The following is a 27,768-nucleotide window of genomic DNA, read 5'->3' as shown; positions in this document are numbered from 1 at the left end:
TGGGGTTTTCCTTGCAAGATTTCTTCGGAAGAGGTTTGCCATGGCCATCCTCTGAGGCTGAGAGAGCGTGACTTGAGGTTTCGTGCCAAACATAACAGGAGATGTATGTGTGTGTTGTGTACTTTCAGTCATTTCCAACTTATGACAACCCTATCATAGGGTTTTCTTGGCAAGATTTGTTCAGAGGGGATTTGTCCTTGCTGTCCTCTGAGGCTGAGAAAGTGTGACTTGCCCAAGGTCAGCCAGACTCAACGAAGTGAGGATTCAAAGCCTGGTCTCCAGAGTTGTAATCCAATATTCAAACCACTTGCGTGCCAAAACCAAGCAAAGAAAAAGTATTTGTGTGTGACTGAGAGAGAGAGACAGGATTTGTGTGTAGTGTTGTTGTGTGCCTTCAAGTCATTTCTGACATACAGCAATCCTAAGGGAAACCCCTTGACCTTGGCCAAGTCACACTCTCTCAGCCTCAGAAAGGAAGGCAATGCCAAGCCTCCTCAGAACAAATCTTACCATGAAAATAGTGCAATAGTGCCAGTGTGGCACAGTGCTTTGAGTGCTGGATTGTGACTCTGGAGACCTGGGTTCGATTCCCAGCTCGACCATGAAACCCACTGGGTGACCTAGGGCAAGTCACACTCTCTCAGCCTCAAGGGAAGGCAATGGCAAACCTCTGGACAAACCAAGAAAACCCCATGATAGATTTGCCTTTCTTTTGCCGAAAGTCAGTAAGGCACCCAACAACAACAGCAACTTGAGAGAGAACACAGTCGCCCCTCTCCATTGCACCCCCCCAAAAATGGGTCCAAAAATGTTTCCAAAAACGGGAAAACCCAGATTTTGAAGCTCCAAATAAATGCCTGTAGCCATTTCCAATAGCAATAGGATATGGATTTCAAAAGCAACGTAGGAACTGGAAACAGAGTGGTTTATACAGTAGTTGCAAGGAATAACGCTTACTAGTAAATTTCAAATGCCAAAGAAGAACTGGGAACATTTGTGGTTTATAATTGTAGCAAACAGCATTTCCTAACAAATTTCAAAAGCAAAATAATTGGGTTTATAGTCTGTAACGAATAACATTTCCCAGCAAATTTCAAAAGGAAAATGAGAATTGAGAAGAGAGCGGTTTATAGTTGCAAGAAAGCAACGGCAAACCCCTTCTGAGGAAGCTTGCCAAGAAAAGCCCATCATAGGGTCTCCATAAGTCGCAAACAACTTGAAGACACACAACAAACAACAGCCAGTGTGGTGTTGTGATTTGAATCTTGGACTACGACTCTGGAGTCCAGGGTTCGAATCCTGGCTTGGCCATGAAACCCATGAAGTGACATTCTCTCAGCTTTGGAGGAAGGCAAGGGCAAACCTCCTGGAACAACTCCACAATAGGCTCGCCATACGCTGGAAGCGACTCCAAGGCGCACAACAACAACAGCAAAATCTAATGCGTTCCTTTGAAGCACAAACTCCCTGGCAGAGAAGGCCAAGTGCCTTGTTGTACTACAGATCCCAAGATGCTACAGACGCCTTGAGAGTAGAAGCGCTGCTTATCATTGTGAAGAGACTCTATATCCATGTATGTGCGTGTGTTGGAAACTGTGTTGTCGAAAGATACACAAAACCCAGTCGCGGTTGGCTTTCCGCCCAGCGAGACTCGTCTGCCATGACGGCCCTGGTGTGGCCCAGCTGTTTCTGAAGCCACGCGCCACGGGAGAAACGCCGCGCCCGCCGTTTGGCACGAGAAATATGGACGGACAGACGGGCAGCTGTGAATGGAGGCGATTGATACACACTCCGCCGCTCCTGCCTCGGACTCACAATCGGGCCTGTGTCTCCTCACACTCCCTCGCAAACACAAATATATATGAGAATCGCTGCAACGGCCAGGAATAGTTGCAACGCTGAGACCCGGCCAAAGCAGACCTAACAATAAGAACAACACCACCAAGAACGAGAATGATAATAATAATAATACAAACAACAATAACAAGAACGAGAAAGATAATAAGAACAAAAACGATAACAAGAATGAGACAGATAATAAGAACAAAAACGATAACAAGAATGAGAATGATAATAATAATAACAATAATGACAACAAGAACAAGAATGACAGTAATAAGAACAACAATAATAATGACAACAAGGATGAGAATGATAATAGGAAAAACAATAATAATGACCACAACAATAAGAATAATGATAACAGTTAGATGAACGACAACAATAAGAAAAACAACAAGAATAACAACAGCAAAGAACGACAAGAAGTACAACAAGAAGGACAACAACAACGTCAACAATGACAACAATAATAATTGTACGCTCAGCCCTCCACATTTGCAGCTTTGACTTTTGTGGCTTTGTTCATCTGCATCTTCGATTACTTACAGTGGTACCCCGGGATACGAATGCGCCGCCTTACGAAATTTCCGGGTTACGAAAAAAATCAATAGGAAAAAACTGTTCCGGGTTACGAAGGTTTTTTCGGGTTACGAAAAATTTTTTGGTGCTTTTCGGCGCTATTTCGCACGAAAGCGCGGCTTTTCCCCATTAGCGCCTATGGCTTTTTCGGCTTACGAAGCATTTCGGGTTACGAACGCGGCGGCGGAACGAATTATTTTCGTAACCCGGGGTACCACTTAATAGGTTCTCCCTAGAAATCTCTAGGTCCTTAAGAGAGAAGTTGACCATAGAGTCCTGTTGGAGGACCTAGAGATTCCTAGAAGAAACACCCCTCTAGGCATTTAGAGTGCAGTTCTATGGTCAGCGTCTGGTGGGTGTTGACCATAAGAGTTGTGTCTGGAGGGCCTAGAGCAGTGATTCCCAAACTTTGGTCCTCTGGGTATTTTGGACTTCCAACTCTAGAAGCCTCAGCCAGTTTGGCCAACTGCAAGGGATTCTGGGAGTTGAAGTCCAAAGCATCTGGAGGACCAAAGTTTGGGAAACACTGGCCTAGGAATCCCTAGAGAAAACATCCCTCTAGGCATTTGTAGCGCAACTCTATGGTCAACTTCTGGTGGATGTTGACCATAGAGTCCAAAAGTAAATGGGAGGACCAAAGTTTGGGCTGATTTAGATGATGCTCAAACTTTAGTCCTCCAAGCGTTTTGGACTTTAGCTCCCAGAAGCCCCAGCCATCTTGAGCCAACAGTCTAGGATTCTGGGAGCTGAAGTCCAAAGCATCTGGAGGATCGGAGCAGGATTTTAAAGCTCTGGTTGTTTAGGAACAGCTGGAACTACCTGGCTTTGAATTGCGTGTGCGTGCGAATTGTGCGTCTCATGACAACAACCCCCATGAATTTCACAGGAGTTCTCAGAGGCGGTTTTGCCAGTTCCCTTCCTCTGAAACAGAGCCTCCTCCACTTGGTATTTGTCAGTGGCCTCCCATCCAAGCACTAACCAGGGCTGACCCTGCTTAGCTTCCAAGATCAGACAGACAATGGCACCTTTGAGCTTTTATTACAGTGGGGCCTTGGTATCTGCTGGGGTTCAGTTCCAGGACGCTCCATGGACACCAAAACCCATGGATGCTCAAGTCCCATTGAATACAATGGCATCCATTATAGAAAAATGGCCAAAAACAAGGTTTGCTTTGGCAATTTATATTATTTCTGAATATTCTGAATGTTTTTAAGCCACGGACGGTTGAATCCTTGGATGCCAAATCCGTGGATACGGAGGATCGGGTGCATTAAAATATAGATGCAGTCAGCTCTCTGTACCCAGACTTTTTTTATCCATGCTTTCAGCTTGAAAATACTCAAAGAATAATATGAATTCCCAAAGCAAACCTTGTTTTTGGCCATTTTATAGCATTCCGCGTGTTTCGTGGAAGCAAAACCCAGCGGATACCAAAGGCCTCATAGAAAATTGGCCACGCCAGCGAATGTGTGGCTGGGCCTCAGTGCCCAAGAGGACCAGGCATGATGGATGTTAGAGTATCCCAACCGTCTCTGCCTTATTTAATCCAGAGCGGGGTCAGGAACAGCTCAGGCCTCCCTGGCATTTCCAAGGAGGCACTGAGTCACTCCTTTATTCGCTCCAGTGACGACAATCGCAAGCCTCCTCTTGTGTGGGAGTCGAGACCGGAACCCAGGCCCCAGGAACAGAAGGAGCCTTTTCTAACCAACTGACCGAGTGACAAAAGGTTGCAAGGATAAGGGCAAGAGCTGCGTTTTCCTCCAAAACTCTCGCATGGAAGCTTTCCTTTTCTGTACCTTTTATTAAAAAGAAGATTAAAATTGAAACTGAATAAGTAAGAAGCTGGAAATGGTTAGCAACTGGCGGCCACCCGGCCAAACCAAAGGCCTCCTCTACGATCCTCACAATATGATTATTAATATGAGTACTGAGTGGTTTGAGCATTGGAGTACGATTCTGGAGGCCAGGGTTCAAATCCCATGGAAACCCACGGAGGCTGCATCCGCACAGCAGAATTATAACCCAGTTTGACACCGCTTTAACTGCCATGGCAGCATTCAGGGATTTGTAGTTTGCTCCGGCACCAGAGGAGGCTTGTTGTGTAGTCGTTCTGCCAGAACAGGGCGCTCGCCGTGGCTGCGCATGAAAAAGAAAGCTGGAAACTACTTGAAAAATATATGTATCACCTTGCCGTGACATTGGAAAGGTAGTTATTGAGTGACAGTACACACACACACACACACACACACACACACACACACACAAGACCAGGGTTCGAATCCCCCTTCGGACATGAAACCCACTGGGTGACCCTGGGCAAGTGACACACTCTCAGCCTCAAGGGAAGGCAATGGCAAACCTTGCCAAGAAAACCCCATGGCTTATGGTCTTAAGATTGCCATAAGTCCAAAGGGGTACATCGTAACTTGATGTCACACAACTTGATGTCACATAACTTGAAGGTGCACAACAAGAACAGTTTAAACCAACGCATCACCCTCTTAAAAGCCCTTCCCTTAAGAACCTTGACTTCTAATAGAGGCAACAACAACAGCAACAACAGAGACTTGTGATAATTCCTAGAGAAACCCCAGAGACGATACAACCATCCATGCGCTTTCATGTCACACTTTTTGTGCGATTTCCACACTATATACATGGGGGAAAGCCTTTCCCATAGAAACACAGGCCTGCCTAGTCATTAAAAAAACTTCCCCCCCTGAAAAGCAGACATAAAAACTCTTGACGCGTGACAACGGCTATGAGTGCCCCTTTGGACCTGGGTTCAAAATGCCTACGCAATGTTAGAAAAGCATTTGCTATCTCATAGGCCAAAGTGTTTCAAAGCTAAAGTAGTAGTAGTTGTTGTTGTTGTGTGCCTTCAAGCTGTTTCCGACTTACGGCAACCTTAAGGAACCATAATTACAGGGTTGTCTTGGCAAGATTTGTTCGGAGTTATTCACTGAATTCCCCTGAGGCTGAGAGAGTGTGACTTGCCCCGGGTCACTCAGTGGGTTTCATGGCCGAGCTGAGATTCGAACCCTGGTCTCCTAGTCCAAAACTCAAACCATTACACCATGTTGGCTCTCTTAGCTAAAACTAGGAGATGGTTTTAACACTACAAACCCAGCATTGTTAAGGAAAGCCACGTTTGGACAGAGTCGCTAACTCTCAGCCTAAGCCTACCTCACAGGGTTCTTCGGAGGACAGAGGAAAAGATCTCGGAGGTGACGATGCGTGTTTTTTGGTTGCGGCGACGACAAGTTTGGAAGGAGAAAAAGAGGGGGAAGAGGAAAATACAATATGGCGGCATGGTGTCGGACCCTGGAGACCAGGGTTCGAATCTTTGCTCGGCCATGGAAACCCATTGGGTGACCTTAAATGAGCCACACTCTCTCAGCCTCAGTGGAAGGCAATGGCAAACCTCCTCTGAACAAATCTTGCCAAGTTTCTAAACTTAGCTTTCAAGTTCCTTTCTGACCGAAGAAGAGGGCTCCCACATATTCTTTTTCCTCCGTTTCTAAACTTCTTCCGCTCCCTGTCTTTACTTTCAAAGCTATTCTCTTGGAGGCTTGTTCCTTATGGACTTCCTGGAGGGTTGTTCTCTTGGTCCATGGAGCCCCAGCTTCATCTCTCCGCTCAACGGAACAATAAAATATGACACACACGAAAGACAAACCCATAAAACTAGCTCCAGAAACGCATTGATAAAGCAATATACAAGCAGACAGAATGTCACAGCCCAGCGCATTATATCAGATGGCTTTATTATCCGCCGCAAACCCAGGCAATGCTCCCCAACAAGGGCCAAATTAATGATCAGAAATTAAAAACATGTCATCTAGATAAAAGGACACAGAGGCTCCTTAGAGAGGAGGATGCGGAGGAGGCAGAAAGGATTGAATGCAAGGCATTTATGTTATCTTTAAACAAAAAGGAGAAGGGGAAACCGTGTTTGTTCCGACCAAAAAGGATAATAATAATAATAATAATACGACGGGCATTATTAATTAATTCCTGATCCACTTCTTAAGCACCGTTTGCACATTTATTTTTTGCAAGGCCAAATCATATGAAAGATTGATTGGGAAAAAGGAAGGGAAAAGGGCCATGGGTCTTCAAGCTATATCTCTCAGCTATTTTATTCTTCCTTCCTTTTATATATGTATATATGTCTCTCTCTCTCTATTTTCTCTCTCTCTCTGTGTGTGTGTGTGTGTGTGTGTGTAGTTTTTGTGGGTTTTGGGGGCTATGTGGCCATGTCCCAGAAAAGTTTCTTCCTGACATTTCACCAGCATCTGTGGCTGGCATCTTCAGAGATGTGTGTATATATATATTCTATGTACAGTATATGTGTGTGCATACATATGTCTGTATATATGTGTGTGTACATATATTTATTATATGTATACGTGTGTGTGTGTGTGTATATTTATATATTCTATGTATATGTGTGGGCATATATATATATGTCTGTATATATGTATGTGTGCGTATATATGTGTGTGTGTGTACATATATTTATAATATGTATATGTGTGTGTGTGTATATTTATATATTCTATGTATATGTGTGGGCATATATATGTGTATATGTGTGTGTGTGTATATATATATATGTGTGTGTGTATATATGTTTGTGATATATATGTGTGTGTGTATGTTTGTGATACATATGTGTGTGTATGTTTGTGATATATATATTCTGTGTATATGTGTGTGTATAAGTGTATATATGTTTGTGATATGTGTGTGTGTGATACATATATGCGTATATATGTCCGTGATACATACATACATACATACATTCTATCTGTCTCTCATCCCCAGGAAACCATTGGAGGGTTATTTGGGGTTTACTAACCAACTGTTGCAATGTTGATTTGGGGGAAACATTTCTCCCTCCATTTGTTCTTCCTTTGTTTCTCTATTGTTTTATTGCAAGAGCCCCAGTTCTGGGGGAAAGAGCGGAATACAAATACATATAAGGATGGGTTTTTTTTGGGGGGGGGGATATTTCTTCAGGAATCAACATTGCAACAGTTGGTTAGTGAACCCCAAATAAACCTCCAATGGTTTCCTGGGGCTGAGATTGTATATAATACATACACACATGTATATATACAGTTTCCTTTTAGGAAAGGTGTAAGCCCCAAACAGCCCTGCAATAGGGAAGAGAGAGAGAAGATTGAGGTTATCTAGATAAAGAAGGGGGAAAAGAAAATGCTAAGGCCTGGTTCCTCTGGATCCAAAGTCCTAGCAAACAAAGCAGAGGAAGGAGACAAATGGAAGAGGCCAAGAAAGCAGCATCTGTCTCTTTAGTCCTTTTCCTCCTTCACCTGTTTCTTCAAATGAACCCAACTGGGGGGCAATGTTGGCAGATGTCCCCCTCCCAAAATGCCATTTCTGGCCTCTTCTTATTTTCCATCTGCCTCACTCTTTCTCCCATTTCCATAAACACAGCCATCTTATGATGGAAATGGCTACCCTTTTTGGATTTTGGCAAGATAAGGATTAATAAAACCCAGACCAAACAAATCCATATACATATACATTGGGGGGGGGGGGGGGGGGGGGGCACAGCAAAGAAACAGGGTTCAAAGGGCTGCAGAATAAGAAAGTTAATGGGGAAGCAACTGGAAACACAGAAGAAACCGAAAGAGCAAAAGGCAGGCCCTTCTCTCCTTGGGAAGAGAAGGAGACAAGAAGGGGGTCTCTTCTCCCTTCTTCCCAGGCAGCTCCAAGCAAGGCCCCCAACATCCAATTCAAAAGAACGGCCTGGTTTTAGAGGTTGGAAACCCAAAGGAAGGATGGTTTTTGCCCATATATATATATATATATATCTATATATCTATATATCACATACATACATACATACATGTGTATATTACACACACATATATATATACACACATATGTATACACACACACATATATATCACACACACACACACACACATATATATATACACATGTATATAGACATGTATATATGTGTGTGTGTATATAAACATACACACACTTTATATGTGTGTGTATGTTTATACTGTATATATAGATATAAACATCCTAAATTTAAAAGGAAAACAAATAAGAAAGCTTGGGATGTGGAAACAAAAGAATATTTAGGAAAATAGGGAATAAATAGGGAGGGGGAAATAGGGATAACTACATCTATCTATCTATCTATCTATCTATATGTATATATGGGAAGCAACAGGGCAAGGCCTCTCTCTTCTTCTTCCAAACCCTTAAATCTCTTATTTCTCCTCCTTATTTCTCCATTATTTCCTATAAAATTGTGAGGGAGAGGCTCTCCATCTAAAATCAGGCCTTTTACATTTTGGGAGGGGCATTTTGAAGAAGGGAAAGATATATATATATATATATACACACACACAGTAGGTATGTCACTGTGTGTGTGTGTGTGTGTGTATATATATAAAGGTACCCACCCAAAAGTGAAACTTCTCCTTCCTCAAGAGAGAGACATAAACTATATATATATATATATATATATATATATATGAAGGGAAAATATATATATATATATATATATCTCTATCGCCCACAAGTGACAACTTCGCCGTCCTCAAGATATATATATATATATATATACACACACACGAGGGGAAAAGGCAGCCCTTGTTGCAAATATATATATATATATACAGTATATACACACACACACACACACAGTATATCTAATACACCCCAAAGCCTGCCCCCCAAAACTGGGGCAATGCAATTGTTGCCCTAACCTCCTTCCTCTCCCTCTTCCCCCCAAAATGAAGCCCCTGCCTTAATGCTATGCAACCAGGGCTCACCTGGGCTCCTCAAAATGGGGGTCCCTCCATCCTTGGCCCCCAAACTTCCTCCATTTGCTGTTGTCTCTTTAAACCTCTTTTCTCTCTCCTTCCTCCCAGGCAGGGAGATGGAGGGAGGGAAGGAGGGGGAGCTACGCAAACGGCGTAGCGCCCTACGGCGCCCTATGGCGCTGACGTCACGCCGCCGGCGCAACCCGCTCCGCGAATCGCAGCCTCCGCTCCGTCAGCGTAAGAGCGACGCTCGCCGCCTCTCTATGTCTGGGCCTCCCGTCGAGGGGGTTCGGCTGCGCATGCGCGGGAAAGGAGGCCGGAAGAGGAGCAGGGGGCGGGGCCAAAGAGGGTAAAGAGGAAAGGGCGAAATGGGGCCCAAAACAAAAGAGGAGTCCGGTTCTCCATCGGTTTATTGAGTGGAGAATTTCAACCCTATATATATCTATCTGGATAAGGAATAAATTTGCAACTATATATCTATCCATATATATATATATATAGTTAAAGAATAAAACTACAGTATATGTTTCTATATCTGTTTATTTGTATTCATATCTATCTATCTATCTAGATAAAGAATACATTTGGAACTATGTATCTATCTCCCTATAGTTAAAAATAAATATGCAACTATACATCTATCTGTTAAATAATAAATTTGAACTATATCTATATCTCTGCAGTTAAAGAATATAGAATTTACAACTGTATATCTATCTAATGAATAAATTTGCATAAAGTTAAGCTCCTGCCATTTATATATATATATATATATATATATATATATATTATGCTTTATGCAACTGAGGCCTCACCCAACTGCAAATCCCATCATCCTTGTAGCAGAGGGTCCTGGCAGTTAAAGTGGGATCAAACTGCTTTAATTTCAGTCTGCCTATAGGCTTTTTTAGAAAGAGAGATTGTCAAACAGGTTTTGTAAAATGGAAACAATGGCTCGGAGCTCCCAGTGGGATCCGGAATGTTCGGGTTGCTTGGTTCGCTTTGAGCCCCTTTGGCTTTGGTTCCAAACGAAGAAAAGGAGCCGTAAAGCTCCGCCTCCAGGAGTGGGAGGAGCTTGGCGGGAAGGCTGGCTTTGCGACGGCGAGGGGAGGAGGCTTTGCGACAGTTTCCGCGCTTTACGGCAGGCCCTTTTTAACTCTTTCTTATCCAGGTGTTTTTTTTTAAACCCACCATAATAAAGCTATTTTATTTACTGGAGGAGAGGAGACATTTATTTACATCATTTGTGGTTTCAATGGGTGCATCTACACTGGAGAAAATAACCCAGTTTGAGACCTTTTTAACTGCCCTAGGGAATTCTGGGAACTGTAGTTTTGTGAGACACCGAGCCTTTCTGTCAAGAGAGAGCTCTGGGGGACACAATAAACTACAATTCCCAGGATTCCCTGGCAGTGAGCCAGGGCAGTTAAACCGGTCTCAAACTGGGTTATTTCCACAGTGTGTTTTGGACCTTATTCCGCAATGATTGAAAACCTGGAATGGATCCGCCGCCCCACCGACACGGCATTCATTCGGCCCTGTGTTTTCAAAGCCTCTTAAAGAAGTGCTTGCTATCTATATTTCCATACAATCTGTATCTATATTTAAATATAAGAACCAATATTAAAAAGATCTCTGTCGGACAAACCAACAGAACTTAAATAATAATAATAAATAATATTTATTTATACCCCGCTCTTCAGCCAAGGCTATCAAGGCGGCTTAATAGTGCAATTAATAAGCAATTAATAGTAACCGCCGTGAATCCCAATGCGGCAGAAAGGCGGGATATAAATCTTGTAAATAAATAAATACAACAAATAAGAAAAAACTTTCAGCTCAAATTGCATAAAATAAAACAAAAGTGAGCCTGAACTGAAGGTGGATCGTATTGAGACCCGTAACACATCCGGTCTGTTTGGCTTTTATAGTTATACCTACATTATATATCCAACCTACAATTGGGTCGCCTTGTTAAACCAGCCAGAGGAAAATTGAACCCGTTTTGCCACCAAAGAAACCAACCCGAAAAGGTCTTTTCCAGTACGCAGACCTGATTTATTTTAAACAAACCAACAAACAAAAAAAATGCAGAACAAAATCACACTGCAATGAGAAAGAGAGAGAGAGAGAGAGAGAGAGGAAATCCACAACATGATGCAGAATAAAACGTTGGCCCAGAGCAGTAGTAGTGTTAGCAGTAATGTTAGTTACTACTAGTTCCCTGGGGAAACCTTAGTGTGTAAACATTGCGTCAGTATACGTATATTACATTAAGACAAATGGTGGAAGAGTACCGTACGCCGGAGGAAGGCTTCCAGGCGTTACACAGAGGGATGGCTGGGTTGCTGTGGTTGTCGTTTTTTCCTAAGAGCTCCTAAAAAAGACTTGCGGCAAAAGACTTAAGGAGTTTTTGGACAACGCAACCATGGCACAGAAATAAGGAATCCCTTCCTAAACTTCTACCAAGCCCTTTCACTTATTATATTCACCTATTCCAATAATTTGGTTTTATGGAGGCTCAGACCAACCTTATGCCTTGCTTCTCTCTTGGGGGCTGCTGCTGAATTATCCAAAAATGATCCCTGTCCCCTTCTATCTATGCCCCAAATCGAACCAGAAAGTGCTCTTTTAGTGTTTGTTAGGAAACCTCGGGAGTTGGCTTGACACAAGGAGTTTGGCAACGGGCGAAATTGAGAACCCTCCCTTCCCTCGGCTCCTTCCTAAAATGAAATAAAACCTGTTAAGTGTCCCCCTTCTTGGTCGCCAAAATGTCCGAGGTGAACAAAAATTGGCAGAGGCTTCTAGCAGTGAGTGTGTTTTATGTATCTTGGCGCTAAAATTGGCTTCTGCGTCAAGGAAACAGTGGATCCGCTATCAGTTTTATCTTGGGTTTTAAAGCAGTTCCACCCAAAAGACTGGAACTGTATTACAAACAGGGTTTCGGCACCGTGAACGGTTCCTTCCAACCCTGGGAGGAAACAAACAACGGATTTGCTGCCCCTAGACAATTTGGTCACAAATGGGGAAGGGGAAACCCTAAGGAAACTGGTGGAAAGGGGTCTTTCTCGTCCCTCTCTCTGCCACTGAAATATTTCCCCAACAAACCAGAGTTTCCACCTATAGACCAAAGAATGCCCCGGCTGCCTAGTTGCTGACCAGCTCGCCAAAAAAGAGTAAGTGATGTTCCAACCCTACGTTGTTGGAAAGCAGTTCGAGGGATATTTGGACACCTCAAAATCTGCCTATAGCTTAGTTTTTAAAGAACTAGTGGGAAATGGGGGGGGGGGCTCCTCAATTTATGGCAAAAAGGCAATGGTGCCAAAGCAAATGAGGGATGCAATGGTACCGAATCTCACCAGGTGGTTTCAGAACGGTTCTCTAGGTGTAAGAGTGAACATTACAAAAACATTTCTGTCTGGGTCTTGTTGAGAGAGATCTCAGGAAGCTGGTAAACTGACTGGATTTATGACGTAGGAGAAAGGGAGAAAGAAAAGTCCCAATCCTATGAATCTTTTCTGAAAAGGACATTTAAAGAAAGTTACAACTTGTAGGATGTTAAAAGAGCTTTTTTCCTTCCTTTCTGGCTCATCTGTTAACGCAGTAAATGAAGTTCCCGAGAAAAAAAGAAAGAGAGGTGCCGAATTGCACTTTATATTTACAAGATGTTGGTCTCTAAATAGGTAATAGGAGAAACCCCTTCATTGTAAACAAAAATATGGGAAAGGAATGTGTTTGTGTGTGTTTGTGTGTAGCAACCCACAGGGACTAAGTACAGCGGGGAGAGATTGACAATCCATTAAGGCACAGATCATTATGACTGTTCATTCCATACATATATTCTTTTACCCACCCTTTTCGTCACATTATTGGTTTTCCTCCCAAATCAAACTCTGGGAACCTCCAAAAACAGACAGAAAGAGAGAATGTTTCCTGCAAGTAATACATTCCCCAAAAGACGATGGGATTTTTGCTCCTCAAGGGAGCATGAATCAGAATAAGGGGGGAAAGCAAATGGTGTTATAGGACACTGTTGTATGGAGGGCGGGGGGCTGTCCGAAAGACCCCACAATTGAACAGTAAACTGTGGTTAAAAACCTCAACCGCTCACTCCGACTTCACCAGGAAAAAAACTTTGGGCCTTACGAACGCAGTGAAGAACTTCCAGATCAGGAAACCTCGAGGTGCGGGCCATATTTCTGGTAAGGTTTCTTTTTCTGCTACAAGCCAAATGGAAAGAAGAAGTAAGCTCACACCTGGGGCAGGTGGGAAAGAAAGGGAGATTAAAACTGGCATTGGGAAAATGAAAGTCTCACCTGTCCCCTCCCCACTGCTTTGGAAGTGTCACCCCACAAGTGTGGGGAATGGAGATCACAATTACCATGATGTTTGAGCAGAGAGATTTGGAGAGATGGTTCCAGTTTAGCACTGCTTAAGTCAAGGGGGGGGGGAACCCTCCCACCCCAAGTATCCTTATTTGTAGTAAACTTCAATCCCTCTTATCATGTGCCCCCAGAGAAAGCGACACACAAGAGGAGATGGTAGGACCAAATCCAGCCTCACAGTGTTGGGATTCTACACAATCCCACTGAGATGAAATGACTTCAAAAGTCCAGTACCGGAAAGGAAAAAAAAAAAACTCCCTTAAAAATACACAAAAGAAAAGGTCTTTGGGTACGTTTTAAAGACAGATAGGCACAGACCTAGCGGAGGCTTTCTAAAACAGACTGTGGGAATTTCCAACATTTCGCTTTTCCTAGCAGGTCTCAGGAAAACCCCAAAATATGCACTTGAAACAAAGAACTACTTCCTCAACAGACCCACACTTTCAGGAAACAGCTCTCATTTTGCTTTTGGGATGGAGCAATATATTGGATAGTTTCTCCTTGCAACGCATTCTTGGGACCCGGAAAGTGACCCATCTCAGAGATCAGGCTAAGTTTGAACCCGTTAACCTGACACACTAACTTCAAGGCACTTTGTTATGGGGGAACAAAGTGATTTCTCCCGTAACAAAGGGTAAACCCTGGGCTTCAATCGCAGTCTAAAGTCATGGGGCTCAGGAACAGCACGTGTTGGTCACTTTCTGCCTCTACTTGCAACAATCTGAAGATCCTATGATGTTCCAGAACGAGCACATATGAACAAAAGTAGTAGGTGAATGTAAAGGGTTATCCCCCAAAAACCCTACAGACACATATGGCAGTGAAGTGCTGTTCTAGACAAACCTACTAGATCAACCAAGGAAGGTACAAAAACTCTCCCTTCTTGTGCATCTAGTGGCAAAAGGGAGAAGAAGTGGGGCAGAGGCCCCGACAAATAAAGGGGAAGACATCCCCCACAATCCCTCCACGCAGAAGAAGGAAGCTATTGGCAACCGCAATGTCCCCTGCTGTCTCGATGGACAAGACTAGAGGATTTCACATCATCTGTGATCATCAAGAGGGGAGAACAGATTTAAACAAAACAAAACAAGGATTGGCAACGAGGGAGAAGGCACACGGGAAAATGTACATCAATCCTCTTGCATGCCCACCCCAAAATGAACCAGTAAGGAACGAGAAATGAGACATCCCCCTCCCCTCCTCCCAAAACAACCCAAAAGAACCCATCTGGGCAGTCAGTCCGAGGAGGGAGATCAAGGCCATCGGTTTCCGCCTGGGTAGTTGGGGACGGTGGGGTACTCGGGGAGGCTGTTTCCCGAGAAGTTATTGAACTGAGCCTCCCGGGTCGGAGGGTTCTTCCACAAGCCGCTCTGCCACTCAGTCTGAGCTTTCTGAAAGCTTCCGCCTCCGCCACGGTAAAGCCGGTGGACCTGGCAAGAGGGACAGAAGAAGGGAATACGGTGAATGGTGTTTCTGCCTCCCCACAACTCTCTCCCACTCACTCTTGCTTGATGTCCGCTCTATTCTTCCACCCTAAGAATGAATACCTTCCTCTGCCATTCCTACCTCTTCTTGACCTTCCAAATGGATTGTACCTCAGGTCCAGGTTTTCTGAAAAACCGTACACTGCCTATGTGAGTCTGTGTATGTCATGAGATCTTCAGGGGAGGCCCTTCTCTCTGTTCCAGCACCTTCACAGCAATATCTAGGGCAGCAGTTCTCAACCTGTGGGTCGCAATCACTTTCGGGGTCAAATGACCCTTTGATAGGAGTTGTCTAAGACCATCGGAAAACCCATATTTCCGATGGTCTTAGGAACCGAGACCCTGCAATTTTATAGTTGGGGATCTCCACAACATGAGGAACTGTATTAAAGTGTTGAGGTATTAGGAAGATTGAGAGCCACTGATCTAGGGGGAACAAGGGACACAGGGCCTTCTCAGTCGCAGCCCCCAGGCTCCAAAACTCCATTCCTAGGGAGGCTAAGCTCCATGGTGTCCTTCTAAAGGCAGGTGAAGACTGTTTTATGTCAGTAGAACTTGGAGGACTGATTGCTTGTGGAGAAAGCTGTGCTGTATTGTCTCTATCTGTTGTTTTTCTTTTTCATGGTCATGCTTTTACCCACTTTTAATTCTACTGATAGTTACATGATTTATTCATTCAAACTATACCCTGCCTTTTTCTTAATTTATATTTATGTGGGGGGGGGGGGAAGGCATCTATGTGTGTGCGCACACTGGTTGGTACTGGGTGGACACTGCCAACTGCTGTGAGTGATAAAATATTAGCGTGAAAGGCTATAATACCAGAAACATGCTGAAGATGCGGTAAAGAAGAGCGTAGTTCCAATTTGTTGTTGTTTGGGGCCTTCAAATCATTTCAGACTTATGGGAACTCTACGGCGAATCTGTCCTGGGGTTTCCTTTGTTCAGGGGAAGTTTGCCATTGTGTTTCCGAGGCTGAGACAGTGTGATGTGCCCTAGGTTACCCAGTGGGTTTCATGGCCAAGCTGGGAATCAAACCCTGGTCTCCAGAGTCGCAGCCCAACACTCCATTACGCCACATGGGTGCTACAGACCTGATCACATAGCACCTTTGAAAATAAAATGATTTTAGGAGAACAGCCTGGAGTGATAAATTCCGATGACTGAGAAAGGCACCCAGAGCTGGTGCCCCATACAGCATTCCTCACTGATCAAAGGATGCAACGAAGCCCTCAACATCTACCCACTTCCCAAGCCCCAGAGAGAAGCACTCCTTACTCGGAGGAGACAAACGAACATCGCCAGAGCTGACATGGTGAACATGATGGCAGGGAACAGCATGATCACGGCAGCCCCAACGTTGGTGCTGAAGAATGTCACGGCAGCCAGCCACCCACTGAGAAAGAGAATAAAGAGGGAGATTAAGAGTCAGAATAGGTGGCCTTTGAGGTCCCTTCCAACTTTGTCATTCTGCAACCGCATACTTTTTTTTTGTGGTTGTTGATACAGGCACATCTCACTTAACAAAGCTTTCAATAGTAAACCTCATTTGTACAAAGACATATGCTCCCATAACCCTTTTCTTCCTCATCCTCTCTTTACCTGAACAGTGTTTTTAACAGCACGAGCCTTGAGCAGATGGGGAAGTAGGGCTGAAAAAAGATAAACGTCTGGTGTTGGGTTACAGCCCTGTGCAAATAATACAATATAAAGTTTGAACTGCCTTCAAATCCCTTACAGAGCATATCTGAACAGCAAAACAGAGATAAGGGAGGAAAGCAGACAAGCCTACTTCACCAGTTACCCCCAGTATGCTTTTTAAAAAAACCCAAAGATGTATCTGTTGGCCACCAAAATGGAAATCAAAAGAAATGTAGAGACTGGTGGAAGGATGCATTTTGGGAGAAGCCTTCAAGAGGTCTCTAGAAGGGTCAAAATGTTTTTGTTGACTTACACAAGGCTTACTTTACTTGGCTGTTTCATTTTGCATGTGCATATTGTTAAATCTTTGCATTAAAAGTTTGCTGAAACATGTTGAAGTGATCTTCTTTCTTTGTGGTGGAGGAACCTATCCCTAAGAGCGCTTGGCTACGAACAGGGTTTGAGTCCCTGATCAGCCATAGAAACCTACTGGATGATGTTGGGCAAGTCCCACTCTCTCAGAATCAGATGAAGGCAAAAGCAAAGCCCCTCAGAACAAATCTTGCCAAGAAAAACCTGCAATAGGTTTGCTTTAGGTCCCCATTAATTGGAGCTGACTTGAAAGCACACAACAACATTAATGTATCCCTATTCTGTCCATGCTGCTTCTGCCGCCAGAATCTAATTTTCAGTTAAGGAGGTCATGCCCAGGAACACATTAACTTTGTTAACTGAGGTATGCCTGTACCCTTAATCTTTATTTGTTGTAAGCACTTCCATTCAAATATTTTTTTAAAAATCCTAGGATGGTTTAGAGGGCGTGAAGAGCCTCTTCTACTTACCATGCTCCCCAGCCGCTGATGCCAATCGCTTGGATGACAGCCAGAACAAACTGAGCAGAGAAGACGAAGAAAAAGACCATGAAGTTAAAAGAGCTGTCTGACCTGCGGAGGGGAAAAGGAGAGGAAAAGACATTCAGTTATGTTCAGAAATGGATGATAAGCAGGCAATTGAAGGAAACAGTACAGAACAGTACAACTGTGTGCAGTACCTTCCCTCTGAGGCTGAGAGAAAGTGACTTTTCTGCTGGCTGACTGAGGACAAGTCACCTTCTCTCAGCTTCAGAGGAAGGCAATAGCGGCTAACCTCCTCCAAAGAAATCCAGCCAAAGAGACTCTAGGAGAATATCTCCTAAGAGTCGACTAGCAGGCACATAAAGAAGTTTGGCATGTGAGGCCTGATTTGCAGCTTGAGGCCTGTATTAGCTAGGGCTCTGGGAAACCAGGGTTCGAATCCTCCCTCAGCCATGGAAACGCACAGGGTAGACTTGGGTTGGTCACCCTCTCTCAGCCTCAGAGGAAGGCAGTGGTGGCAAAGGAAAGGTTGGAGGGAGTCCTCTATCCTTTAACTTGAGGCGTATAATAACAACAAGCCTATTACTAGATAATACTGTACCATGATAATAGGTCTCAATAGTTGATGTTAAAATACAGAAAGGTAACAACTGTTTGTTAGTTGTAAGCTAAGATCACAGTTAGTGGATTACATTAGTTAAGGTAGATTTTATTTAGTTGTTTAGCCTTATACAATAAGAGGAAATGTGGAAGGTTCAGTTAACTGCGGCAGAAGAAAGTTGGAAGTCTTTTATTGTGTATATTATTAGTGTGTTTATTATGTACTTGTTAATATGTGTTCATTAATGTTTGCATATGCATAAGTAGTAATTGGATGTTTGTTTCACAATAAAGTTTCATAAAACCAACAACAACAACAAGCCTGTGTTTATTTTCTCCACACTCCTCACCTTTCTCCACTTTTTCTTTCTTACCTCCCTTCCCTTCTTTATAAGCATATATAAAAATCCAACCCCCACGTACATACATAACTGGTAAAAACAGCCCTTCTATGTCCGCAGCAAGGCCAGTGTGAGCCACAAGTCTGCCCAGACACACACTCGACGCAATCCTTCCCCAGAGGATGCAAACCTTCCCTTCTTAATTGTCGTCATCGCAAACACACACCACACACATAGAGCTAAAGGGATGAGCTGACAGCTTATCCGGCTCTGGGAGGTGGATTAGCAGGGAAAATAGCTCCTCAAAGCCACGTCCCTGAACAGCTTTGGGGACCAATTGAAAATAAGAAGGGGGAGTGGAAAAATCAACTGGGGAGAGGGATACACAAAGGAGGAGGAGGAGATGGAGTTTGAGAGAGGAATAGATGAGAGTCCTCAACATTTTTTGCAGGACAAGGTATATTTTCTGAATGGGGCAAGAAACGGGATCCTGAACCCTAGCTGACAGCGTTTGCTGGGGAGATGAAGTTGGTGTCCTGGGCATAGGCTTCCTAACCTGTCTCCTTCTCCACCTAAATATGAGGGAGAACTTTTTTACTGCAAATGCTATTCGACAGTGGAATGGACTACTTCAGAAGGTGGTCTTTGGGGGTCCTTAAACAGAGGTTGCACAAGCATCTCTTAAGGGTGCTTTAGTTGCGTCTTCATGCATGGCAGGAGGCTGGACTATATGGCCCTTGGGGCCCCTTCCAGTTCTATGATTTTGTAAGACTGGTGGGCCATAAGTGCCTTCAAATTGATGATTGAGGCTCATGTGAATTGTTCATTGTAAGACAAGGGTGAGTATGTGCATGAGAAGTTGGGGCAAATCTTTGTCTCAAGATAGCCCTTTCCCCAGTGGGGAGCAATGAAAATGACGCAATGTGACTTCCAGCAATAATTGTCTACGCATTCTTGGCTAATTTCAACTCTTTTTCATGGGTGTTGGTGCCTTGGGTGAATGGGGGTACTGAAAATGGCTGTGTGTGCAAGTAGTTTCAGCACGTGAAGTCGAAGGCTTTCATGGCTGGCATCCATAGTTTTTTGTGTGTTTTTTGGACTATGTGAAGCCTATGTGAAGATGCCAGCCACAGATGCTGGTGAAACGTCAGGAATAAACCCTTCTAGAACATGGCCACATAGCCCCCCCAAAAAACCCCCACAAAAATTACAGTTTCAGCAGGTTCTGTACTCATTTCCAGTGCGGGGGGGGGGGGGGACCAGACATAATTTGGCCCAGAGTTTGAAAGCCATGTTGACCCAGGGCCTGCAACAGGTGGAATTTTGGAGAAAGGGGAGACGCAGGGTGCGCACAGAGTGTCATTTACCGAAATGCTTTGTAGACCGGCCGGAACCAGCAGACATAACTGCAGGGGCTGAAGAGGATGATCCAGAGGATGGCCAAGCCGAAGTTGACACCAGAACCGCCCCCAATCCACCAGGCCAGGCAAGCGATGAGGTTCACTCCTAAAGTGATGCAGTAAACTGTGGACAAGAGAGAGCATCATCACATTACGTACGTGTGTGTATAAATATATATATATATGCATGTGAATATATATTTTATACATAATATGCTACTGCCAAAAGATTAGATATCCATCTGTCCCTTTCTTCATTTACACCCCATCTTTTCCCTGTATTGGAACTCGAGCTGGCTTACAAAAGAGAAAATGTTTCAATTGAGACGCATACAGTAAAAACCTACAGAGAGCTAAGATTAAAACAGCGTGAAACAAACAACACATTTTAAACACTTCAAGATATTGTTTTCAAAGAATATAAGCAGTACAGCACCATTAAAAGGCCCTTGCCTTGTAAAATAATAAGTGTTCCCACTATAGATGTCTGCAAAGGTGGTGAGACTGAGAGAAAAACCATCCCCTGAAGGTTTTACAGAATAAGGAGGCTCATATGGGATTTACAGATTTGGAAGGGAACCCCAGCGGCCATCAAGTTCAACCCTCGGCTCAGTGCTTGATCTCCAACTAAAGTTCCCTTAGAAGGGAGCTGTCCAGGCTCTTTTTGGAAGACATCTACAGAAGACAACCCCAGCAGCTCTCAGGCCAATTGACTCTATTGCCCAACCCCTCTTACCATCACAAGAAGTTCCTTTTCTACTTTGAACTTACACATCCACAAGTGATAGATCCGTTTGACCAGATTCTGGTGATCGATGGGGATCTCATCGGCAAAGTTCTGGTAGAAACACGGTTTTAACGGGATGAACTTTGGAAGCGGTGGGAAATTGTTCACTTTCTCTGTGGAGAGAGAACCAGAAGGATAATAGTGGAATGGAGGATAATGGTGGAAACTATATGTGTGTGTGTGTGTACACATATATAGTCATATAGTACAATACACTCATCCCTCCACATTCGCTGGGTTTAGGGGCACAGGACCCCCGTGAATGTGGAAAAACAGCATATAACAAAAACACTATGTTTTTACCTGGGAACACACCTCTCTAGGAATCTCTAGGCCCTCCAGTGTAACTCTGTGGTCAACATCTGTCTTCCATGCCTTTACCAGGCAATGTATGTTTTAGTGTAAGGATTTTAGTGTCATTAACCAAAGCTTAAGGGGAGAAGCATCTGACTCTTTTAAGTGTTTGGAAACATTTATTTTGGAGGGTGGGGATACAGAATACCGGAAGATGGTATAATAGCAAAGGAAGGTGTAGCTATCTGGAGAAACCTGAATGCGACCTCAGGAAGACTGGATTCCACCCCAGGACCTGAGGTTCCCTACCCTGGCTTTGGAACAATAGGTTACCAAAACGGATAGAGGTGAACTGTAAGAATAAAATAGTCTAAAGAGAATGCTGAGTGAACACAAAAGGGACAGGAAACCGAGAAGAAGACAGTCATCCACACAGGAAACACAGAGCTGCCTAGGGTTTGTTTTTGACAGTTCTCGTGCGTGACGCACAAAGACATTGAGAAAGAGGCGTATTTATCCTGACCAGATAATGGGGAATTTGTGAGCACAAACCCCATGTCTATGAGAGGCAGAACTCAATGGAGGGAGCCAACAGCAGAACTGGGTAAAGCTGGTTTTTTCAGACTGCGACTCCCAGAATCCCAGATCTCCCCGACTCAGCTGTCTGAAAAAAACCACTTTTCCTAATCCTAGTCAGAGGATCCAACTCTGTCTGAAGAAGATGTCAAAAAGGCACCTGATGCAAACCTTAATTTAACACTTTGGACAGCAGAGAATTAAGCTACTTATGTTTTTCCTCCTCACCTGCCATTCCTTCTTCAAGTTTCTGCAGAGTTTAAAGTCACACAGAGTTGTACCTGAAAGAGAGATGACACAAAGAAGCAGAGCTCCTTCATTACAAAGCAAGGAATCATGAGAATATATAAAAAGGAATATACACACACAGTATGCTAAAATATATTCGATATCCGTAGGAGAAAGTGGACAAGCTGCACATAAGTGTTTCTGAACGTTTATAAACTGCTTATATCTGGAGATTTCAAAGCAATGGGCAAGAAACAAAGACAAGCTTTCTGAGCATGAGAGGGGAAATGGGAAAGCAGATAAGCTTGTCTTACCAGCTATTACCATTCAATCTATAAATCATAAGAAAAACGGAAGCTGGTGTAAGAAGAGGGGAAATCATTCCTGGGTGCGTTGTAGGAGACACTTTCAAGAGAAATGTCAAAATATTTCCGTTTACTCATGCCAGACCTCGTTGTTGCATTTCACAAGTGCGTCTGCTATTACTTTTGAATGAAAAGCTTGCTGGGACGTGTTGAATTGCGCTTGTGTTTTTGCGGTGTAAGAACCGATCCCCATCCTTTCTTATTTTCCGCCTCTGGCATCAAATTTACTAATGATCAAGGAAGCGTCTGCTTTGTTAACGGAGATGTACCTGCACACTTGGACCTCCATATCCACATATTCCTTGTCCATGGATTCAACCAACCATGGCTTGAAAATATGCAATATATATATTTTCCAATAAGAAAACCTTAATGTTACCATTTTATATAAGGGACACCATTTCACTCCACCACTGTATATAATGGGACTTGAGCATCCAAGGTATCCATAGGGGATCCTGGAACAAACCCCAGCAGATACTTAAGACCCACTGTATAAGTTTCTTCTGGAGAGAGAAGGGTGCATGGTAACAATTTGAACACAGGACTATCAGTGACTGACCTCAGCTTTGTAACACATCTCCCCTTCCCAGAAGCTGCACAATTTGCATAGTTTATTATGCCTGATCCGCCCCGAAGCAGTTTCAGCAGTCTTTCCAGCGACTAGACAGAACCTCTCTTGTGCAAAGAGGCAAGAAAACCACTCTCTCCTCCCCCAAATATTGAGGTTAACACAAAGAGGCAAGTGTTTGCTCTGGCTTCGGCTACGTTTGCCAAAAAAGCAGGAGCAGGCAAATTTGAGACGACTGAGAGGGTTCGCTCTTGAAACGACAACAAAATCCAAGCCAAATGTTGTCTCTACGGTTTTGTAAACGAATTGGGGGATTTTGTGCATCCTAAGACCTTCAATCACAATTTTTGATGTGGGTGGTTGTGCCATTTTAAATTTTGCTAGCCACTTTTGAGTCCCTATACTGGGAGGGAAGGCGGGATAGAAATAAATAAAATAACAATAACAACAATTATAATATGGATATCTTTTTCTGTTCTGTAAGCCTCCTTCATGCGATGGTTGAAAAGCAGGCTGTCAAGCAGAATCCCAAAATACTCCAAACCCCACAATTTGGGTGGCTGCAAAGAGTGGCTCCTTTGCTTTCCGACGGTTCAAGGTACAGAAACTTATGTTTCGTGCAACAAAATTATTTTTAAAATATTGTATAAAATTACAATATGTGTATAAGTTGTATACATTGGCTATGTGTATATAAAGTGTATTTGTTGTTGTTGTGTGCCTCCAACTTACGGTGACCCTAAGGCGACCGTGGCTCAATGCTATGGGATTTGTAGTTCGGTGAGCTATTTAGCCTTCTCTGTCAGAGAGCCCTGGTGCCACAACGAACGGCAAATCAATGCTCCATAGCATGAAGCCATGGCAGTTTAAGTGGCATCAAACTGGGTTATTTCTGCAGTGCGGATGCAGCCCAAATGATGTTCCATCCATCTGTTGTCTACTTCTCTCTTTATATCTCTTTCCAACAGCCTTTTTTCCTTCTCCCTTTCTCTTTCTCTTCTCTCCTTCCTTTCTCTTTGGTCTGAGCATGATCCCTGCACATGATCTCTGTGGTCTGAACATATGATCTAAACAAGATATAAATGTTGCTTCAAATACAAGTAAATCAGAAAAATCAGAGAGAGGGATATGTTTTTCTTCCAAGGATGAGCTCAAACCATCTTTAAAAAAACAGTTCCCTGGAAGAAAAATACTGGAGAAACTCAAATTATATGTTACTCACAGCATCAAACTGGACCCAGAGGATGGCTGCAAGCAATCTGAGAACAACAGGAAACAGGGGCCTGGTCAAACCAGAGGACTATCTAGCCCAGCATCCTGTTTCCTGCTTCCCTGAATCCCTGCCGGCTCAGATTTTCTCTTGCATCATCTCAGCTTTGGTTTTTCCCCTCTTCAGCATGAAAAGGACTTTGTCTTCCTGGCTCTCGCACCACCGCCTCCAGTGCAAGCCTCAAGAGCGTGTGGCTTGTGACATTGTGGGGCTGCAGCTTCCATCAGCTCTCACTAGCCCCAAGGTTGGCCAGTGCTGATGGGAGTTGCAGTGCAGCAACATCTGGATCAGCCTCAGAGGATGGCAATGGCAAAGCCTCCTCTGAATGAATCTGGCCAAGAAAACCCCATGATAGGATCGCCATAAGTTAGGAAATGACTTGAAGGCACACAACGCATCTCATTATGTATATATAAATGCTCCAAAATCCCTGGTTATCACAAATGTTATCACTATCACTAGAGTCCTATTGCTTTATAGTTAGGAAAAGTGGGTTGTTGTTATCACAAGTGTTACCACTATCGCAAGTGTCCTGTCGCTTCGTAATCAGGAAAAGGAGTTATTGTTATCACAAGTGTCCTATCGCTCTGCAATTAGGGAAATGGTTAGTGTTATCACAACTGTTACCGCTGTCACAAGTGTCCAATCGCTTTGCAATCAGGGGGAAATGGTTATTGCTATCCCTACCACAAGTGTCCCATCACAAGCGTCCTAAGACAAGAACCCTATCACAAAGATGCCCTATCGCTCTGCAGTTAGGAAAAGTGGTTATTGTTATCACATGTATAATGGCTACTGCAAGTGTCCTGTCACAAGTCAGCGTCTGATCACAATTATATCCTATCACAGGTGTGCTATCGCTTTGCAATTAGGGGGAAACGGTTATTGCTATCACAAGTGTCACCACTGTCACAAGTGTCTCGTCACTCTGCAATCAGGAAAAGTGAGTTAACGTTGTCACATGTATTATGGCTGCCACAAGCGTCCTCTCTCTCTCTGCACCTGGGTTTAGGTTATCACTCCTATCACCATCATCCCTTGCACCCTATCGCTTTGTAGCCAGGAAAAGTGTGTCACTGTGTATCACAAGTGCCTCATAGCACCACTGTTTATTATCACTAAAGCCCCTCGTGCAAGCCCCGCCCCTCCTTGCGCTGGTTCCGCCCCTCCTCGTGCAAGCCCCGCCCCTTCTCCCTCCGAAGCCCTCCAAGCCCCGCTCTTCCCCGAGTTAGAAGCCCCGAAGGAGACGAGGCTTCTCCCCGCCAAGAGAAACGCCCTCTGCTTTACCTCAGCCGCCGCCTCCGCTCCCAACATCTGCCTCTTCCACCGCCGCCGGCCTTTGCTCTTTTGAGGCCGCCCTCAGGCTGGCACCGCGGGGCGCCGCTGGGAGTCGTAGTTCTCCAGCCACTCCTTTCTCTAGGGCCCTATGGGACACTGGACTACCATTCCCGGCGTGCTCCGCGGCCTTAGCGCCGCCTTTTGGTCACGTGACAGCAGAGAGCGCGTGATTGGATAACGGAGCGGGTTCAACGTAAAGCTTGGTCCTTTTTTCGAATAGAGTGCCACGGAGGAGCCTACTTGCGGGTTTAGTTTAACGTAGAGCTTGGGCTTTTTTTCGTATAGAGTGCCACATAGGCGCCTACTTTCGGGTTCAGTTTGGGCCTTCCTCTTTCAGGGAGGGAGGGGGCATCCACACTGGAGAGACAAATGCAGTTTGATACCGCTTTAAGTGCCATATCTATGGAACCTATGGGGTTGGTAGTTGTAACAGGCCCCTTGAGCCTTCTCTGATGCCTCACCAAACTATAAATCCCAGGATTCCATGGCCATTTGAGGCTGCATCCACACTGGAGAAATAATCCAGTTTGAGACCGCTTTAACTCTTTGTCTGACTCTTTGCTATGGAATTCTGGGAGTTGGAGTTTGTTGTGGGGACCAGAGCGGAGCAACAAACTCCAACTCCCAGAATTGCATAGCCTTGAGCCAGAAAGAGTTAAAGCGGTCTCAAACCGGATTATTTCTCCAGTGTGTTTCGGCGCAAAAAGAGGCGAAACGATTTAAAAAGACACCAAAACTCAATTTTTTTATTTTATTCGCCCTGAAAAAAACACTTTTTAATCATTATTTCCGACTCGTTAAGGGTCTTCTTGTGCAATATACAGATTATCTCTCTATAGGATACATCCGATTCCAACGTTTCTTTTGTCTCGCTTTGCCTTTTGCTTTTATTAAATACATCATTATATTACTTTGAAATTTGTACGGAAAAACAAACCCAAACGAAACCAACCCGCAAAGTCCGTCCCGTTTAAATAAAACCTTTCCCACCCACCTTTTCCCTTTTTGTTCCAAGTTTTTTAAAACCAAACCTGTCCTTTTTAACCTCTTTGTTCTCCTTCTTCTTTTTCTCCTTCTTTTTATTCTTCTTCTTCATTTAAAAAAATAGAAATTACAATTTTGCACAAACAAGACATTCAATGCGAATAGAAGCGGTCCATTAATTTCTAACGCTAAAATGCATTTCCTTTCGGGGGGGGGGGGGACAAAACACCTGTCCGTAACCTTAAACAAGTGTGTGTTTTGTGTTGCGGGTGTGTTTGTGTGTGTGTGTGTTGCGGGTGTGTTTCAGTGTTTCACAAACATTTCCGGTATCTTTCCTCTGCTTTGTTCAAAACACAAAAGCGTTTTCGTTTGTTAAAAGAAAGAACGAAAGAAAGAAAGAAAGAAAAGCAGGCTGCGACTTTATGGGTTTTCTCATTTGCACCGACATTCACAAGAATAACTATATTAACCGACTTTGTTTTTGTCCTCTTTTTTGTACACAGTGCGAGGGTTCGAGAGGTGATAAATATCCATTTAAGCTTCCATTACTTATATATATATTAAAAATATATATAGACATATATGTCTGGGTTCATACGGAGAGAGAGAAAGAATGAAAGTATGTGTGTCAGTTGAGGGGGAAAAGATGAATCCGCGCTCCTTCCAGAGACACCTAAAATCTCTCTGCTAGACTTAACATTATGGGGGAAAACATGTGTTCCTCCATATTCTTTCTCCTGAGCCATGAGGGCGAGAAACCTATGAGGGTTTTCTTTTCTGAACACTGGAAAGCCAGGAAAAGGCAGAGTTGTGTGTCAGGTTGCAGACCGAATATTCGTGGGGTTCAGATTGGATCTTCGCAAGGTGCCAAATGCAGACTGGATATTTGTGCGGTTCAGACTCAATGTTTGTATGGTACAGACTGGAATATTAATAGAGTCCAGATTGAATAATCGTAGGGTTCAGATTGCAGACTGGATAGTCATGAGGTTCAGATTGGAAGTTTGTGGGGTACAGACTGGATGATTAATAGGGTTCAGATTGAATATTTATAGGGTGCAATTGCAGACTGGATATTTGTGGGGTTCAGACTAAATATCTGTAGGGTGCAGATTGCAGATTGGATATTTGAGAGGTTTGCATTGAACATTTGTAGAGTACAAACTGAAATATTGCAAATATTCATGGGGTTAAAACTGAAATTTGACTATTCATTGGGTTGAGATTCAAAATTTGTAGGGTGCAGATTACAGACTGACTATTCATTGGGTTAAGATTGAAAATTTGTAGGGAATATTTGAAGACTGGATATCCAAGGGGTTCAGTTTGAATATTTGTGGGGTACAGATTGCAGACTGACTATTCATTGGGTTAAGACTGAATATTTGTAGGGTGCAGATTCGACATTCAT

General features: G+C 43.7%; 2 protein-coding genes across 3 annotated transcripts in view; both read right to left on the bottom strand.

The window, feature by feature from the left end:
* CSNK1G2 (casein kinase 1 gamma 2) overlaps nt 1-9,518 on the bottom strand; it is a 32,019-nt gene extending 22,501 nt beyond the window's left edge. Inside the window, 1 exon segment of the mRNA XM_042479954.1 lies at nt 9,249-9,518. The gene's annotated coding sequence lies outside the window, so the exon portion shown is untranslated.
* A 1,755-nt stretch (nt 9,519-11,273) lies between these two features.
* On the bottom strand, nt 11,274-25,452 carry SCAMP4 (secretory carrier membrane protein 4). 2 transcript variants are annotated; one of them, XM_042479983.1, is made up of 7 exons: nt 25,323-25,452; nt 21,830-21,882; nt 20,716-20,844; nt 19,912-20,068; nt 17,592-17,693; nt 16,387-16,504; nt 11,274-15,054 (listed from the first exon to the last, which is right to left on the bottom strand). In XM_042479983.1, exons 2-7 carry the CDS (start codon nt 21,834-21,836, stop codon nt 14,878-14,880), a joined length of 690 nt encoding a protein of 229 aa, XP_042335917.1. In that variant the 5' UTR covers nt 21,837-21,882; nt 25,323-25,452; the 3' UTR covers nt 11,274-14,877. The 2 variants fall into 2 exon arrangements, with proteins under 2 accessions (XP_042335917.1, XP_042335918.1); XM_042479984.1 differs by lacking the exon at nt 25,323-25,452 and adding an exon at nt 23,988-24,023.
* Between the last annotated feature and the right edge of the window lie 2,316 nt (nt 25,453-27,768).

The sequence above is a fragment of the Sceloporus undulatus genome, chromosome 7 (assembly GCF_019175285.1).
Source record: "Sceloporus undulatus isolate JIND9_A2432 ecotype Alabama chromosome 7, SceUnd_v1.1, whole genome shotgun sequence".
Taxonomy (NCBI): domain Eukaryota; kingdom Metazoa; phylum Chordata; class Lepidosauria; order Squamata; family Phrynosomatidae; genus Sceloporus; species Sceloporus undulatus.
Note: the sequence above shows the minus strand (reverse complement) of the source record. Positions and strands in the feature narration are given on the sequence as shown.